This window comes from Podarcis pityusensis (genome assembly GCF_964106645.2).
Source record: "Podarcis pityusensis genome assembly, chromosome: 2".
NCBI classification, from domain to species: Eukaryota; Metazoa; Chordata; class Lepidosauria; order Squamata; family Lacertidae; genus Podarcis; species Podarcis pityusensis.
The window spans coordinates 10651610-10668018 of NC_138029.1; the positions used below are offsets into that span (position 1 = coordinate 10651610).

The window sequence follows — 16409 nt, forward strand, 5'->3', positions numbered from 1 at the left end:
CTCTCCTCTTGTTTCATGGCTTCCGTCTACCACAAGATTCAGGCCTAGTTTAGACATACTGCTAAACCATAGTTTCCTGTTTTAGGAACGAGCTGAGGCAAGCCTCTGACACGCACTCCTTCTCTTTTCTCCTCCTTTGCATACGCAAGAAGAAGGCTGAAATATTCTGCTTTCACTTTAGAAATAACCACAGTTCCCTGTGTCATTTGAACTGTGGTAAGCAAGGATCAAATTAGCCAGATGTCCTGACTTGTTGGCTAGCCTGGTCGCAGCAAGCCATGGTTCCCTGTATTCTGAAATCACAGGGAACCGTTGTTAGTCTTAAAGTTGGTTAGTTAGTTCTAAAGTTTAGAATCCTGTAGGGAAGAAGACACTGGCAAAGCAGACACCAGCCAAGAGCAGGATTTAACCCTCTGCTAATCCGCTGCGGAGCAGGGAGTTCTTTCCTGCTGGGTGCTGCTTTGCTTTGGGTACATTTCCTGTGGGGAAACATACTGCAGAAACAGACTCCCTCCCCACCCAAGCGTCAACTTTGACAGGTGGGCGAGAACACCCTGTTGGGATGCATCCGGAGAAATGGGGGCATTTGGCAGGTCCCCCAGCTGGCTCCAGCCACTGGCCAGCAGCCGGGCGATCTCCAGTTCTCAGAACAGCATCAAAGAGTGACACAAGCCTCAGATACCTTTAGAGACTTGGCCTGCTCTAGTCAGCAAAGTGAATAACTTCTCACAACGGAAGTGGCGTACAGAGACATGTGTAAGGATTATTTACAGGCGTTTATTCAGCATAGTTCAGGAACAAAGGAAAAAACATGTCTGCTTCCCTTCTTGTCCAAGCACACGGCAATATAGCAAAAGCAATATTCAAACAGAAGTTCCCAGCAGACTTGTGCTGAAAGTAAAGAAGCATGTGACACACAACAGTCATGCCTGTTCATTTTAAGGTGGAACGGAACTATATCCTAACACACCCACCTATCATTCACCTGGCACAATCAGGCGAGTGATTATGAAGAAGCAGCACATGGGTGGGAAGAGGATTATGAGAGGCCAAAGCTCACATAGGTTTGCTTCTGTGATGTGAAACCATGATTTAACATTAACATTTAACAGACCTCAAGAGTCAGGCCCCCTGTCACGCTTGCCAGTGCCAATCTCTAAATCTCCTTGATGAAGGCCACGAAACGTTCTGTGCTGAAACCCTGGACAGCAAGGCAGAACTAGTTCAGCCATTCTTAACATGGGAATTAAACTAGACCTATCAAGGGGATGTAGGGACGCGGGTGGCGCTATGGGTTAAACCACAGAGCCTAGAGCTTGCTGATCAGAAGGTTGGCGGTTCGAATCCCTGGGACGGGGTGAGCTCCCGTTGTTCAGTCCCAGCTCCTGCCAACTGAGCAGTTTGAAAGCACGTCAAAGTGCAAGTAGATAAATAGGTACCGCTCCGGCGGGAAGGTAAACGGCGTTTCCGTGTGCTTCTCTGGTTCTCCAGAAGCGGCTTAGTCATGCTGGCCACATGACCCGGAAGCTGTACACCGGCTCCCTCGGCCAATAAAGCGAGATGAGTGCCACAACCCCAGAGTCGGCCACGACTGGACCTAATGGTCAGGGGTCCCTTTACCTTTATCAATGGGATGCTGTTGATTTTCAAATGCTGCTTCTCGGTTACCATCGTTTTAGATTTGCCTGGTGCCCCTTAAGGGAGTGACCCACATTCCTAAATTGTCCAAGAACATTATAAAGGGTGCCTCTTGTTTCAGAACACCCTTGGCCCCTTAACAGCAGAACAGATGCCAGGGACACTGAGAACTCTTATTTATGAATTCTGGCTGAGCAGCCATACTTTAACAACTCCTTGTTTTCAGCGCCCGCAGGCTGCAATCTGCAACTCATCATTTAAGGTCTGTGGGCGTAGCATTTCTGATAGTCCTCTATCAACACACTTGCTACAATACTATCCTTCCAACTATTCATCATATCATCCCATACTTAGTGGTGGCAGGTTATAATCCAGAAATTCTTCTTGTGCCTTGAAATCTGCCTGAATTAGAAAATGCAGCTTCTGACACCTGCCCCCTTCCTTTCCATCCATCCCCTCCCCTGTAGTGAGCAGGATCCACAGCAACACAGCTGGCAGGTGTGAGGAGCCAATAAAAGGAGAGGGAAAAAATCAGTTGGGAGGAGTCATAGCTGCCTCACCTGATTTTGGCAGCAGACTCGGAAGTACAAGGGGCAAATCTCTGGGTTGAATCCTGGTTACTTTACCTATACTCTGCTCCTTTCCCTTCGCTTTCTCTCGTCTCATTAAGTAGTTAGACAGCCACCTCCTTAGTCTAGAGTTGGACTAACTCTGCTCCAGTTTGCAAACAAGATTAAATTATGGAATTCAACAAATATTCATACCTGTGGTTATTTTTGCATAATATGTTCTGCTTTCAGGTTTGGAGCTTTGAAATAATGTGGAATTCTTGGGGGGAAAGGTAGGGCTGGGAGATGTGAAATATGTCCTCCTGTTCTAATCACAAAGGCCCACTGAGCCCCCACTTCTGGTTGCATGCTATTAACATTCAAAAGAGCCAGAAACTTGCTGAAATTCCCAAAACAGTAAATGGTGCACCACACATTGCCAAGTTATATGTTTGCAAACTATGTACGGGCAGAACACAGTCTTAACTTATTGTTACACACACACACACACACACACACACACACACACACGTTAGCATGAAAAGACTGCCACAGCTCTGCAAAGAAGCAAACCTTTTATTCCTCAACAATTCCTAATGCATTTAGCGCCGACCTCTCATTCCGGGCTGCCAAGGAGATACTCGCACCTTCTGGGGACATGGCAAAATTCGAGGGCCCTTTACCATGTTGAAACAGCCATTCTGCAATTGCACGGTACACGGCGCATCTCTAAGGCCCACCCCACCTATAACGCTCTGCCCTTCCTCACCCCCTGCTCCGGTGGGGCAGCTGCCCTCCCCCCAAGGCCCCCCTTCCCCTGCCCTGACTCACAGTTGTGAAGTTGTGGGGGCCGCAGCGCTCGCCCTGGAAGCGGCAGGAGAGGAGCATCTCCTCCAGCTGGTGGCCCAGCCTGTCGAGTAAGCGCTGCGTGGACTGCTCCTGCGGTGGCAAAGGCGGCAGGTAGTGGGAGAAGTTGAGCAGGTTCCCCAGCCAGAGCCAGCGGGGGTCCCGGATCATGGCCCCCACAGCTGGCACGGGCTGCAGATCCTTGTTGAGGAGCCCCAGCCAGTAGCCGCTCAGGTGGAGGTCTGCCCGGCTCATGCGGCGCAGGAGGAGCAAGTTGTTGTTGCAGAGGGTCACAGCCGGAAAGGTCAGCTGGCGGGCGTAGAGGAGGTGGACCTTGGTGTGGACAGGCCAGGAGAGCAGGTAGCGGATGCGGTTGGAGGACCAGGTGGCTAGCAAGGCCACAGAGCCTAGGAACGCCAGGAGCCAGAAGGCCCGGCGAGGGCATGACCGGTGTCCCGAGAGGACATGGCGGAGCCCGTGGAACTTCGTTTGCTCCAGGAGATAGAAGAGGGGCGAGTGGGTCGCACAACCAGACCAGCCGCCTTCCATGTTGACAAGAAGAGGCTTGAAGAGGAGCTCCCTTGAGCTTGTCTCCCGTCCGCACTCCTCGCCACATCAGCTCATCTCCCTGCTTCTTTCCTAATGATCTCTCGCTCAACTTCGACTGTCAGAGGGAAGCCAAGCTGGGAGATGCGGAGTGTGTCTGCCTGCAGCTTCCTTGGGCAGGAGCTGCTCACAGCATCTACGGGTTCCAAAAGAGGCGGCTGTGCCTAGGGGGGAGCTGTTTGGCTCAGGCATCGGAAGAGCCACCTAGAGCATGCCAGAGGCAGGGAGAGAGCGGCAAGGAGGGGAGATCCAGGGAGATGCAATAGCAAAGGAGAGAGAGAGACAGAGAGACAAGAGAGAGAGGCGGGAGCTTGGGATGGGAAGTGTTGACAAGGAGGGAAAAGACACAGATATTAGGGTGCTGGAGGAGGGAACAATGCAGAGGGAGAGAGAGGCAGAGAGATAGAGAGAGAGGGACACACACAGAGAGAGCATGTATGTGGTTTGGGAGGAAATGGCGCCTGAGAGTCAGCAAGATAAGTCCAAGTGCAGCCCTGCCCCCCTGCTGTCAGCTCAATCGACTGAAGAGCTTCTTCTCAGCTAGCAACAAATGCCCTTAAACTCTTTGGCTGCAGCCGTCTGCAGCAACCACCTCCCCACCCCTGTGACAACATCCACTCATGGCCCCCCTCTCGTCAGCATGCCATGCACTGGTCAGTCTCTACAACTACTGCACTGGCTCCCCCTCTATGTGCACCCACAAGCTGGGACAGGCACAGTGCAGCAGGTGCAGAGTGGAAGGTGAGCTCCCTTGTATTTGTGGCAGGGATCCCAGATATTGGCAGGAGTGCTATTTACACATAGTTACATGATTAGGGGGGACGCAGGTGGCGCTGTGGGTTAAACCACAGAGCCTAGGACTTGCCAATCAGAAGGTCGGCGGTTTGAATCCCCGTGACACGGTGAGCTCCTGTTGCTCGGTCCCTGCTCCTGCCAACCTAGCAGTTCTAAAGCACGTCAAAGTGCAAGTAGATAAATAGGTACCACTCCGGTGGGAAGGTAAACGGCATTTCCGTGCTCTGCTCTAGTTCGCCAGACGTGGCTTAGTCATGCTGGCCACATGACTCGGAAGCTGTACGCCGGCTCCCTCGGCCAATAAAGCGAGATGAGTGCCGCAACCCCAGAGTCAGTCACGACTGGACCTAACGGTCAGGGGTCCCTTTACCTTTACCTTACATGATCAGGGAATATCAAGAGGATCATACACTTAATTTAGATGACGCGGGGTTTGTTTTCTATTCACTGCAACTGGAAATCAAGGGGCTCAGAAAGGCAGTCTCCTGGCACAATCCTGTGCATGTTTATTCAGCCCCTCCCATCTCTGCTCCGTACCCATGTATGTATATATCTACCAGTTGAGGACAACTCTTTTGGAGCTCTTCACAATCTCTTCTTGTTTCATCAACACTGAACCATCAACCCTCTCGACCACCTCGATGCTCACCCCTGAGTCAAGATCATTTATGAACAAGTTAAAAAGCACAGGTCCTAATAGTGATCCTTGTGGGACTCTAGGCCCCTCCATTGGGAGAACTGTCCAATTATCCCTACTTCCTGCGACTTAACCAATCCACAAGAGGACCTCTCTTCTGATTCCATGACTGCTAAGCTTACTCAGGAGTCTTTGGCGAGGTGCGTTGTCAACAGGCTTTTGATAGACCAAGTACACTTTATCAACCAGATCATCTGTATTAATATGATTGTTGTCACTCTCAAAGAACTCTGGTAGATTATTGTGACAGCACTGACCCGCCTTGGTCACAGTGTGGTGGAAAAGTGGGATACAAATCATTATATATATATATATATATATATATATATATATATATATGATTTTATTAGAGTTTATAAAGAGGAAGATGAAGCTTAATATCAAATATCTTGTCCAAACTAAAACATTAATCTAAATAAGATAAAAACAGAGAGAAGGGGGGGGGGGGAGAGAAAGAGATCCAGAAAAAGAAATAGAAAAGGGATTAAAAGAGAGAGAAAGAAAAATAAAGTTCAGAAACTAAAGAACTTCCGATTCTTTGTCTGTCTACAATATTCACTCCATCCACTTAAATACAACACTCAACAGCCACTTTCTATAAACAAACATTGTCTTCAATCCTCAAATTCAAATGTCACTATTTCTTTTTCATGCAAAGAGTCCAGGAGAGTTTTCCAGTCTTTAGTAAATGTCAACAAGGACTTTTCTCTGATTAAGCAGGTGAATCTCGCCATCTCAGTTAAGTTTGTTAATTTCAACAACCCTTCTGAAAGGTGGGCTACAAATCTAACAAACACTTAAGGTTGCTCCTTGCTTTGAGGACATTTTCCTTCTCCTGGGTGTTGACGGAGTCCCATAATAATAATAGTAGTAGTAGTAATAATTTATTTATACCCCGCCCATCTGGCTGGGCTTCCCCAGCCACTTTGTGCGGCTTCCAAAAAAATATTAAAATACTGTAATACATCAAACATTAAAAGCTTCCCTAAACAGGGCTGCTATAAAGGCACTGCTGTCCAGCCGGGACTTAACTTTTCCTTCTTCAACAAAAAGCATAGCGCTCCTTTCCTTCTCAGTAGTCCTAGCTTTTTGCAGGGTGATGATGCCACCTAGTGACTACTGAATGTATATATACAGTAGTTTATGCCACCAAAGAATAAGTGAAGTCAGAGATCTTCCCACATACAAAAGGGATGCAGTGGGCAATATTTAGGGATTTGGGAGGTTAGGAATGGGGAAGGTGGAGGTGAGGAAATCTTCACCCCCCCCCTTAGGAGGACCAAGGGTTCTTGTAGAACCAAATACTGACCCAACAAGGAGAACCAACAATGGAAACCTGAGCTGGCGTAAGTTAAATGTCAAAAGTGAAATTTGAAAATGTCCAGAAAGTCCTATTCCAGTTGTGAAATTTTGCCAAAGGTTCAATTGGTGCAAGAATTCTATTTCCGATGTATACAACAAAGTCGAGAGTCTATTGGGGTGGGATATGAATTGCAATCTTCTTTTTTTCCAAATTTTGTATTTATACATTTCAAATTTATACACTTCACTGATTTTACAATCCATTTAACATTTGTCAACAACAAAATGTCGCTGATTTTTGTGTTGAATATATGCTGTATGCTAATTTATGGACCTAATAGGTATCTAAAGCCATTTGCACATGTTGCCATGCAACCAGGCCATGCAGAATGTAGGCACCCTATATATAGAAATGAGCAAACCAGTGGTATTTCAGGGAGCAGGCTAGCAGGTGGGGCCCGTTACTTACATCATAGGAGCCTACACAACACAAAACACTGCTGCTGTATGTAGGTTTTATTTTATTTGTTTTTTATTTTTATACATCCAGTTTTTTCCCCTTTACATTTTTGGTGGGCCCCCAAAGAAAGTGGGACCCTAAGCTATAGCTTGTTTATCTTATACGTAAATCTGGCGCCATTAACAAGGTATGCATATCTATGCATGTACAGCACATTTATATGTACAAACCAGCAAACTTCAATTTGTGCACATAATTTGTGGTGGGTGGAGGCCTGGTACACAACCGTGGATGCCCGGGGCCGTGGGTGCTATGCAGCGTGCATGGCCCTGGCACTGAAATTTGTTGGTGCTCGGGCACTCAGGGCCCCGGGAAGTTGGCACCTATGATATTGGCATATCCACCCTGCCGCTGCTTCCCTGTTATCTGCAATTACTGCATGTCCTCCCTTGTAAGGTCATATTTTACAGCCTTTACTTACTCAAACATTAACCACACCTAATAGCAAAGGCACAGCAATTATGGCTTATTGCCAGCGAGTTATTTAACTAGGTTGTTTTGCTGATGATAGTGGCTCTTAAACACTTGAGCAATATTCAAGGTTCATCTCGGCAGCAAATGCAGTAAATTCGATGGGTCCAGGAGGGGTATGGCATGCACTTGCCAATTATGGCCACCAGAGGGGATTATACCAGCAGGAAACGAGAAGTTTCTGAAAGTCCACACGATGGAACAAGGGGCTTTAAGAACTCAGAAGGAAGGCGCAAAATACAGAATGCATGAGCCATCAGAGAGGGTGGCAAATCTATATGCACACCAGGGATATGTGTGCGTGTCACACTCCTGAGCATGAGAATATTAAGTTCCCTTTGTCAGACCCTCCAAGTGTCCCTGTTTTCCAGGGACAATCCCAGATTTACAGAAGCCGTCCCGGTTTCTGATTTGATCCCAGAATGCCCCACTTTTCCTTAGGACGTCCCTATTTTCATCGGAGAAATGTTGGAGGGTATGGAGTTATGCGACCCTTGAGCCAAGGAGGTAAGTAACTGTGCAGCCTTAAGAAGACATCTTAAGGCAGGCCTGTATAGGGAGGAGTTTTTTTATGTTTAATGTTTTGTTATAAAACCAAAACCATCGGTTGGAACCTGCAGGTTCAATCCCCGTAAGGGACAGCTGCATATTCCTGTATTGCAGGGGGTTGGAATGGATGATCCAACAGCTTCCAACTTGACAATTCTATAATAATAATAATAGTAGTAATAATAATAATAATAGTAATAATTTATTATTTATACCCCGCCCATCTGGCTGGGTTTCCCCACCCCAGCCACTCTGGGAGGCTTCCAACAGAATATTAAAATACAATAGTCTATTAAACATTAAAAGCTTTCCTATATGAGTCTATATCCCTATGTTCTTAATTAACCCCCTTCCCTTGCCCAAGGTCCCCAGGCAACCAAAAGACACACTTTATATGCTATACGGGGACACAATATACTACAGGAGATCTGCAGCAGCAGAAAGATTGTTTTAAATTTAGAGGAAAGTTTAGCCTTGAACTCTGTCTGGGTTCCCAGCGAGGATCTCAGAGTCACCTCTGCTGTCCTTGCCCACAGAAAGGGGACTCTTGCGATATTGATCAGCCAGCTCAAGTGTCTGTTTTTGCATCTGTGAGCATGCAACTCTTTCTTAAAGGGGCCACGAGGCCCCAAAATGACCTGACCTATCAGACGGAGGCTTGCGTGCTTATGACACAGGATAAGCACTCCGTAGGCAAGGTAGGGGGCCAGTGTCTCTGGGGCCAGAGGTAGGAGATTAAATTGGCTATTTCCGATCTTCAGACAGTAGCAATATAGGGTTGTATCTGACGTTAGTCCAACTCAAGAGCAGATCCACTGAAGTTAAAGGGCACAACTAAGTTAGGTCCATTAATTCCAGTGGGTCTACTCTGTGTAGGACTTAGTTAAGGGGTCACCAACCCAGCACCCCTGTGCAAATTATCTGCACAATATCTGTGAAATGAGCATTGCCTGTTGCTTCTGCCTGTTGTTTTCCACCATCCCCGCCTTGTCAAAACGCTTTTCCTGCTTCTTATTTTCCAGACAGAAATTCAACAGGTTAAGCATTTTCTCATAAGGAAACACAACCGTGGGGGAAAGCTTCACGACGATTGTACTGGCAGCCCCCTTATGTACATTCCACTTGTGTGCGATTGCATTTACAAGGGTCGTTGCGAATTAAATAAATAAATTGATTGGACTTCCCTTGCTCAGGGTCACTGCAGCACACACGAGTCCTTCTCTCTCTCTCTCTCTCTCTCTCTCTCTCTCTCTCTCCTCCCTGTGTGCCCTCCCTATTAAAGTGGGGTGCTCCACACTTTACACAATTTCACTTAGGGCCAGAATGTAACCCCCACGTAAGTGGGGGAGCACTCTAATTTTGTGTTATGCCATAACTCCCCTGGCATCCATATTGTGACTGATACCACCAGCACACTTTCAAAATTCAAAATGTGATACCTGGTCCACAAAGGTTGGCAACCCCGATTATACTTGGATACAACCCTTAGCCTGACTGACAGCTGCCTATCACTTTCTCGGCCCATTCATATCTGTGATGAAATAGGCTTTGGCCCAGTATACCTGAAGTATCATCTCCACCCCCATCATCCAGCCCGGACACTGAGGTCCAGCTCCGAGGGCCTTCTGGTGGTTCCCTCACTGTGAGAAGAGAGGTTACAGGAAACCAGGCAGAGGGCCTTCTCGGTAGTGATGCCTGCACTGTGGAACGCCCTCCCATCAGATGTCAGGGAAATAAAAAACTCTCTGACTTTTAGAAGACATCTGAAGGCAGCCCTGTTTAGGGAAGCTTTTAATGTTTAATGCTGTATCATGTTTTTAATATCTGGTTGGGAGCCGCCCAGAGTGGTTGGGGAAACCCAGCCAGGTGGGTGGGGTATAAGTAATAACATTATTATTATTATTATTATTATTATTATTATTATTATTATTAGAATTGTAGAGCTGGAAGGGCCCCTGAGTATCTTTCTAGTCCAACACTGCAGGAATATGCCACTGTCCCATATGGGGATTGAACCTGCAACCTTGACATTATCAGCACCATGCTCTAAGCAACTGAGCTATCCAGCCAACTAAACTTAAAAAAGAAGAGGACAAAAGTAGGCAGATGTGCATAAAATCTGTATAGGTTAATTCATGTGCATAGATGCAAATTTAGAATTAACAACAACAATAGGAATAGAAATACAATCCCAGCTCCCCATAGTGCGTCCAGCTGATCAGTCTGCTGTCTGGGTGATGGCACTGAAAGGCAACTTCAGAGTCACCCTTGCTCTCCTTTCAATTTAATTTGTTTTTGAAGTGCGCTTGGGCCGGACAGCTGTGCACACAGAGGACTGTCCTCTGTAAGGAAGGACTCATGTCTGTCCTAGACATACAAAAAACACACCCAGACAGGCTCAAGCACTCATCATGTAGGATTAGCTCATTCCTTGTAATAGGATCTCCTTTACTTTTCCCGTTTCCCCCCACACTGTCCTGAAAGACGTATCTATTCTGTAGGTCTTCAGCACATCCACAGAGGGTGATCTCAACCTGTCACTATATCCGGGTGGGGATTCAATCACAAACCAGCAAACTCAGGTTACGCAACTGCAGTTGATTGTGAGGTCTTGTGCAACAGACACGCTTTCCTGCAAAGACTGGACTTTTTGCAGTAAGGAAAGTGACAGGAAAACGCACTGGAAAGTGTGGGATAACAATGGCTTTGATGAAACATTGGCCGGGTACACAATATATATTCAAAGCACTTCAAAGCACAGTCTTTCCTTCCAGGAATTCTGGGCCCTGTAGTTCACCCCTTGCAAAGTTACAATTCCTAGCAACAAATTACAGTGCCCAGAATTCTTTGAGGGCAAGAATGAGCTTCAAATGTATAGTGTCTACACAACCATTGCCTAGCCTCCTTGCAAACAAATCAAGAGTGAAAGCTCTGCAAATGCCTAGAGTGCTAGTGAGACGGAAGTATCAAACTCTCAATGGGCTTCTTCCTGCCTCATTAGTGGTACCTGGTGTAGGGCATCTTTACTTACAAACTACAACCTGCCCCACCTCTGCAGGTAGTAGGAGGACAAGCAAGGTTCAAATGCAGCCACTGAAACCAGACAATGAGACTTACTTCTCCCCTACCATAGCCTAAGGCTGCAATCCTAAACTTCCACCCTTAGTTCTATGTAAGCATGAATAGGATTGCAATCCACAGCAATTATCCATCTCTTACTTTTTAGGTGGTTCGAACCCCCACAATGGGGTGAGCTCCCGTTGCTCGGTCCCTGCTCCTGCCAACCTAGCAGTTCGAAAGCACGTCAAAGTGCAAGTAGATAAATAGGCGGGAAGGTAAACGGCGTTTCCGTGCGCTGCTCTGGTTCGCCAGAAGCGGCTTAGTCATGCTGGCCACATGACCCAGAAGCTGTACGCTGGCTCCCTCGGCCAATAAAGCGAGATGAGCTTTACCTCAGTCATCCACGACTGGACCTAACGGTCAGGGGTCCCTTTACCTTTACCTAGTATTTAAAAACAAAACAACGGCCACTTTTACTGGTATCCTTGTTTCCTGGGATCAGACACAACAGGCTGGATTCAACCAACTGGTTCCACGAGCAGAAGCCTGTATAGTGACTTCTGCTAGTGCACTGGGCCTTTAGGGGAGATTGGCTGGTGGAACAATCTTCTAGCACCCTTGGTAGGAGATCTCATCATTTGCTAGCATGAATATCTCCCATCAAGGCTTCCTTTTCCTCTCCCCCCACCTCCAGACAAGACCAACCAAGCAAATGTGTCTGCTTCCTTTCAAAAGGTACTGCCGCCTCTGCTGTTTAAAAAGACCTGGGCTCCTTTCTCTCCCTCTCCTCTCTGTGGCTGTTTGATGTTTCAGGTGGCTGCTATTGCAATTCCTGTTCCCGCTGCGCACAGGGAGCTTTAATGACAGTAAGCAGCTGGGAATGGTCAACTCCACAGAAGGACAGAGCTGTGGGAAAGGAGGCAAGAGTAAGATCTCATCGCTCCCTGAAGAGCAGGGATTAAGCTGCCTCCATTTCCTCACTTTGCTACAACAGGTCATATCAGAAGGGTGGGTTTTGGCAACCTGGTGAGGAAGCTAGTGTGCCGAAGGGGTTGCCTAGGAGACCCTTCCCCACCCCTTTCCTTGCCCAGCTGATGCACAACAGCACTGCGGTGCTGCCACTTGGGTCTTACTATTTGGGAGTAAGCTAAAGGTAGGTAAAGGACCCCTGGACGGTTAAGTCCAGTCAACGACGACTATGGGGTTGTGGCACATCTTGATTTCAGGCCAAGAGAGCCGGCATTTGTCCACAGACAGCTTTCCGGGTCATGTGGCTAGCAGTACTAAACCGCTTCTGGAGCAACGGGACACCGTAATGGAAACCAGAGTGCACGGAAACACCGTTTACCTTCCCGCCGCAGCTGTACCTATTTATCTACTCATGCTGGTGTGCTTTCGAACTGCTAGGTTGGCAGGAGCTGGGACAGAGCAATGGGAACTCACTCCACCCTGGGGATTCAGACCTTCCGATCAGCAAGTCCAAGAGGCTCAGTGGTTTAGACCACAGTGCCACCCACGTCCCTCATATTTGGGAGTAGGACTGGGTGATGTAATCGAAACATCGCCCCAAACTGGTTTTAAGTTTCGATTGCACACATCACAAGCCAACGTTCCTGAGGGTGGCTCCTGGACCCGGAGCTGGCGGTGGCCCCAGGCGGGTTAAACTCCCACTCTACCATGGCCTAGATACTGCCCATCAGGAGTGCTATTTACATAACAAAAAACCCCATGCATATATGCAATTAATGTCTCTATCCGGTTCCAATGAACCTGGAGGGAGGTTTTCTAGCTTTTTTGTTTTCGGATCGCTCTGGTGTGTTAACAGTTGTGATAAATGCAAAATGCTCTTGAATTTGCTCCACTTCCCCCCACCTCCTTAGCTTGTGCACTTTCAACAGCAAACTCCCAGCTGCAAAACTCAGTAGAAATAACTTGGCCTGTCAACTGTTTAAAGTATTTTTTTTTTAACCTATTAACTCTCTTGCTCTTAACTGATTACAGTCATACCTCGGGTTCCACACGCTTCAGGTTGCGTTTTTTTGGGTTACGGATGCACCGAAACCTGGAAGTACTGGAATGGGTTACTTCTGGGTTTCAGCGGTTGTGCATGCGCAGAAGTGCTAAATAGCACTTTGCGCATGCGCAGAAGCGCCGAATTGCAACCCGTGTGTGCACAGACGCGGTGCTGCGGGTTGCAAACGTGCCTCCCACACGGATCACGTTCGCAACCCGAGCGTCCACTGTACCATATTACATTTTCTCCAGCACTGGTTGATGGTATGAGCCTCCTCCTGTTCAATAAAGATTGTGGGTTTCCCTTTACAAGGCAACACAAATAATTCATTATAAGTAAAATCCTCCTCCAACACGTTATGCCTAAACTGGAATCAGAAGATGTACACAGATGTTTCACGCCAATTGTATTTGAAGGGGCTGAGTCATGTTTTACAAGTGATGGCACCAGGTAGCTTGCTTTTTGAACTCTTTTGTGGAGAATAAATGAATGGATCAATCGCACAGATTCATTGGCTAATGCTTTCCATGTCGGATCAAGACCGTTTGTGAAGGAATGACAAACTGCCTAGGGAGAAGGCGGCAATCCCTTGTGAGTTTCACTAGAGAGGGTCTCACATAACCCAATGAGGGTTAGGAAGGAGAGTGTTGGCTGCAGACTTCTGATGTTAAGACACTCTAACAACCAGGAGCATAGCGTGGGTTGCGAGCACCTGGGCCAGGGCAAGTGTTGCGCCCCCTGGTGGACTGAGCAGTAACTTCACCAGCCAGCGTCTAATCAAGGGAGTCTTTCCTCGCAAACTAGCCCCAACCTGGGAGCAGAGATAAGACAGAAACGCAAAGTGAGGAACGCTGCTGAGTCGCCTCATTCTCCTCTCCTTGCAGAGAGATGCTCTGAGCAATGCATGTAGCTCCAGCAGTGCTTTCCTGCCTCCCTCTTCCTCCCTCCCTTCTCAGGGGTGTACCAGCCATAAGGAGAAGGAGGTGCACCCCCAACCCCAAAGGCCCAGACCAGGCATGGCTTGGCTCCCTGTAGCTCCAGCCTTGATGAGGGAAACTGTTGTGGGGGTGTCTGGTTGTGCCCCCCCCGAAATTTGCACCCAGGGCCATGGCCCCCCTGTTCCCCACCCTATGCCACTGCTTACAGTTCAGCAGGAGAAATCAGTCCCTTTTATTCAGCAGATTTTAAGGTAGCATTAAAAGCGGCGCATCAATTATTTACTTACTATTATAATATTTTTTATGAGCAGGGGATCATTTGGATTCCGCCCCCCTCCAGCACAAATACTGTCTTGGGCCGCGCCTGGCTACTAAATATTATGACCATGCGTGTTTGTGTGCTTATATATCTATATCTATCCCCTAATTGCTGAAGGCTGGCATTAGCTGCTGGTATAAAATATAGAGGGGAATTTGAAGCAGCGCTAAGCAGATTGCTTTGTCAGCACAAGCGTTTTTGCTCGCCTGATGGAACGGTCTGTTCTCTTCTCCCCCCCGCCCCATGTGCCATTCTGGAGATTCTCTCCCCTACCCGAACCAATTGGGTGGGGGGCAAGCGAGGGGAGGAAAAGAGAGAAAAACTAGTGAAAGTTCTTGTACAGCCTTCTGCTGGAGAGGCCAGTTAGGGCTTGTCCGCGCTTATTCAATGCCTAGAAAGTACGGACTTGGGAGGTTTTCTGCTTGTTCCATGCTTTCTAGGGAAACCTGCTCTTTAGAGCTGAATCGGAGCAAACATCAATTTGTGGAAAACCTACCTGACGTTTGCTCTGAATCAGCACTAAAGAGAAGGTTTTCCTGGGGAAAGAGGTGGGACAAGTGGAAGCCTTGATGAACCCTTAGCTGAATCCAGCTGCAAAACTCTGAGTGTTAGGATGTAATCCTGCACACACCCTGACTTAGGAGTAAGTCCCACTGAACTCAATAGGTCTTACTTCTGAGCAGACAGGCATGGCATGGCGGCCAGTTATCTGAATACTAGTTATTTCTGCTCCTAACAGAGACACTGAGGCTATAGCCCAGTGTTTCCCAAACCAGCTGTTTTTGGACTACAACTCCCATCATCCCTAGCTAGCAGGACCAGTGGCCAGGGATCATGGGAATTGTAGTTCAAAACAGCTGGAGACCCAAGTTTGGGAAACACTGCTATAGTCTGTCACCCCAACCTTCTCTCTTTGCGAGACAACAAGAACAACTTGCAGTTTAGGAAACTCAGCTGAAGAAGATGCCCTTAACCACTTGCAAGACCACCCAATCAGGCTTCTGCTGGCCCTGCCCAATGGTGGCTGCTGCCCATTGGGACAGAAGGCAGGGAGACCAACAGTAGGTGAGGCCAGAACCAATGACAGATGGAACCACCCCCTGCCTGGTTGCAAACAAGGAAGCAGGCAGTTGGGGACTAGTTGAGGGCAGACTGAGGTTGGTGAAGCTGTGCTCCATTCATCCTAATGGATGAGTCTCGACTGACTGGCACAGGGTTGTGCCAGTCAGTAACCACATGGTTCAAAGATGGAGTTAACTCTTCCTCCACAGACTTGGCTCATTCCCAGTGGTCATCCTTCATGGACATCAGTTGCCAAGACTGAAAGTCCCCACCGTCTCACAGCTGTCTAAGTCCCTTCCTCTCCAGCGCTTCCCCTAAGCAATCAGAGGCTGCACCTGCATGCAGCCAACCTCCCCTTCGCCCTTTTCATGCCTCTTCTGGTACTGGGAGTCAGGAGGGAAGGGGAGCTTGCTGCGGCAGGAGGGGAAGATACCTGTGACTCTTCACCCGCACGGCTCATCTTTGACTCTTGGCCTCCCTCTCCATCTGCTTCAGCTTCTGCCTCTGATTCTGGACTTCTCACTGCCACAGACCCTCCCAGCTCACTAAGCCCTGTTACCTCTTCCGCTTCCGACACCTCCTTCTCTCAGTCTTTTCCCTTTTCTCCCTCTGGCCACTCATTGCCATCCCACCACCAATCTGCAGACTCTGAACCTCATTCCCTCGGAGGTTCCCCAGCTGGTTCTTTCCACCATTCCTCTGCGTCCAACCAGTCCATACCTCCCTAATCTCCACCTTTGCTAACATTAGGGCTAGCCCATTTCCTCTTCATTCCAGCTCCCTAACTCAAAAGGAACCTGTGTGTTCCGACCAGTCCTAGAGATGGCTCCAGAACTCCAAATCATTTTCAAAATAATAATAATAATGGAGGAAGAGCTGTTGTTGTTTCTTTGTCCCAGAGTAGCCCTTCTGTTTACAATTTAGCACAAGCCTAACCCAATGAAGTCTGCAGCCTTAAGCAACCCCGAATTAGGAGTAAGCCCCTTTAACTTGTGTGGGGCTTCCTCCAGGTTAAACATATTTAGGATTGCACTGCTCAGCCTG

At 47.9% G+C, this 16409-nt stretch overlaps 1 protein-coding gene across 5 annotated transcripts in view; it reads right to left on the reverse strand.

Annotated features, from left to right (window-relative positions):
- ASIC1 (acid sensing ion channel subunit 1) overlaps positions 1-16409 on the reverse strand; it is a 209207-nt gene that overhangs the window by 28766 nt on the left and 164032 nt on the right. The window contains exon 1 of one of the 5 annotated variants that reach the window (XM_080994685.1): positions 3018-4122. The exons of the other annotated variants lie outside the window; for them this stretch is intronic. Within the exon in view, the coding sequence (XP_080850811.1) occupies positions 3018-3581 (564 nt within the window). The 5' untranslated portion in view covers positions 3582-4122. Of the gene's footprint in view, positions 1-3017; positions 4123-16409 lie in introns of those variants that run through there. 5 annotated transcript variants of the gene reach the window in all.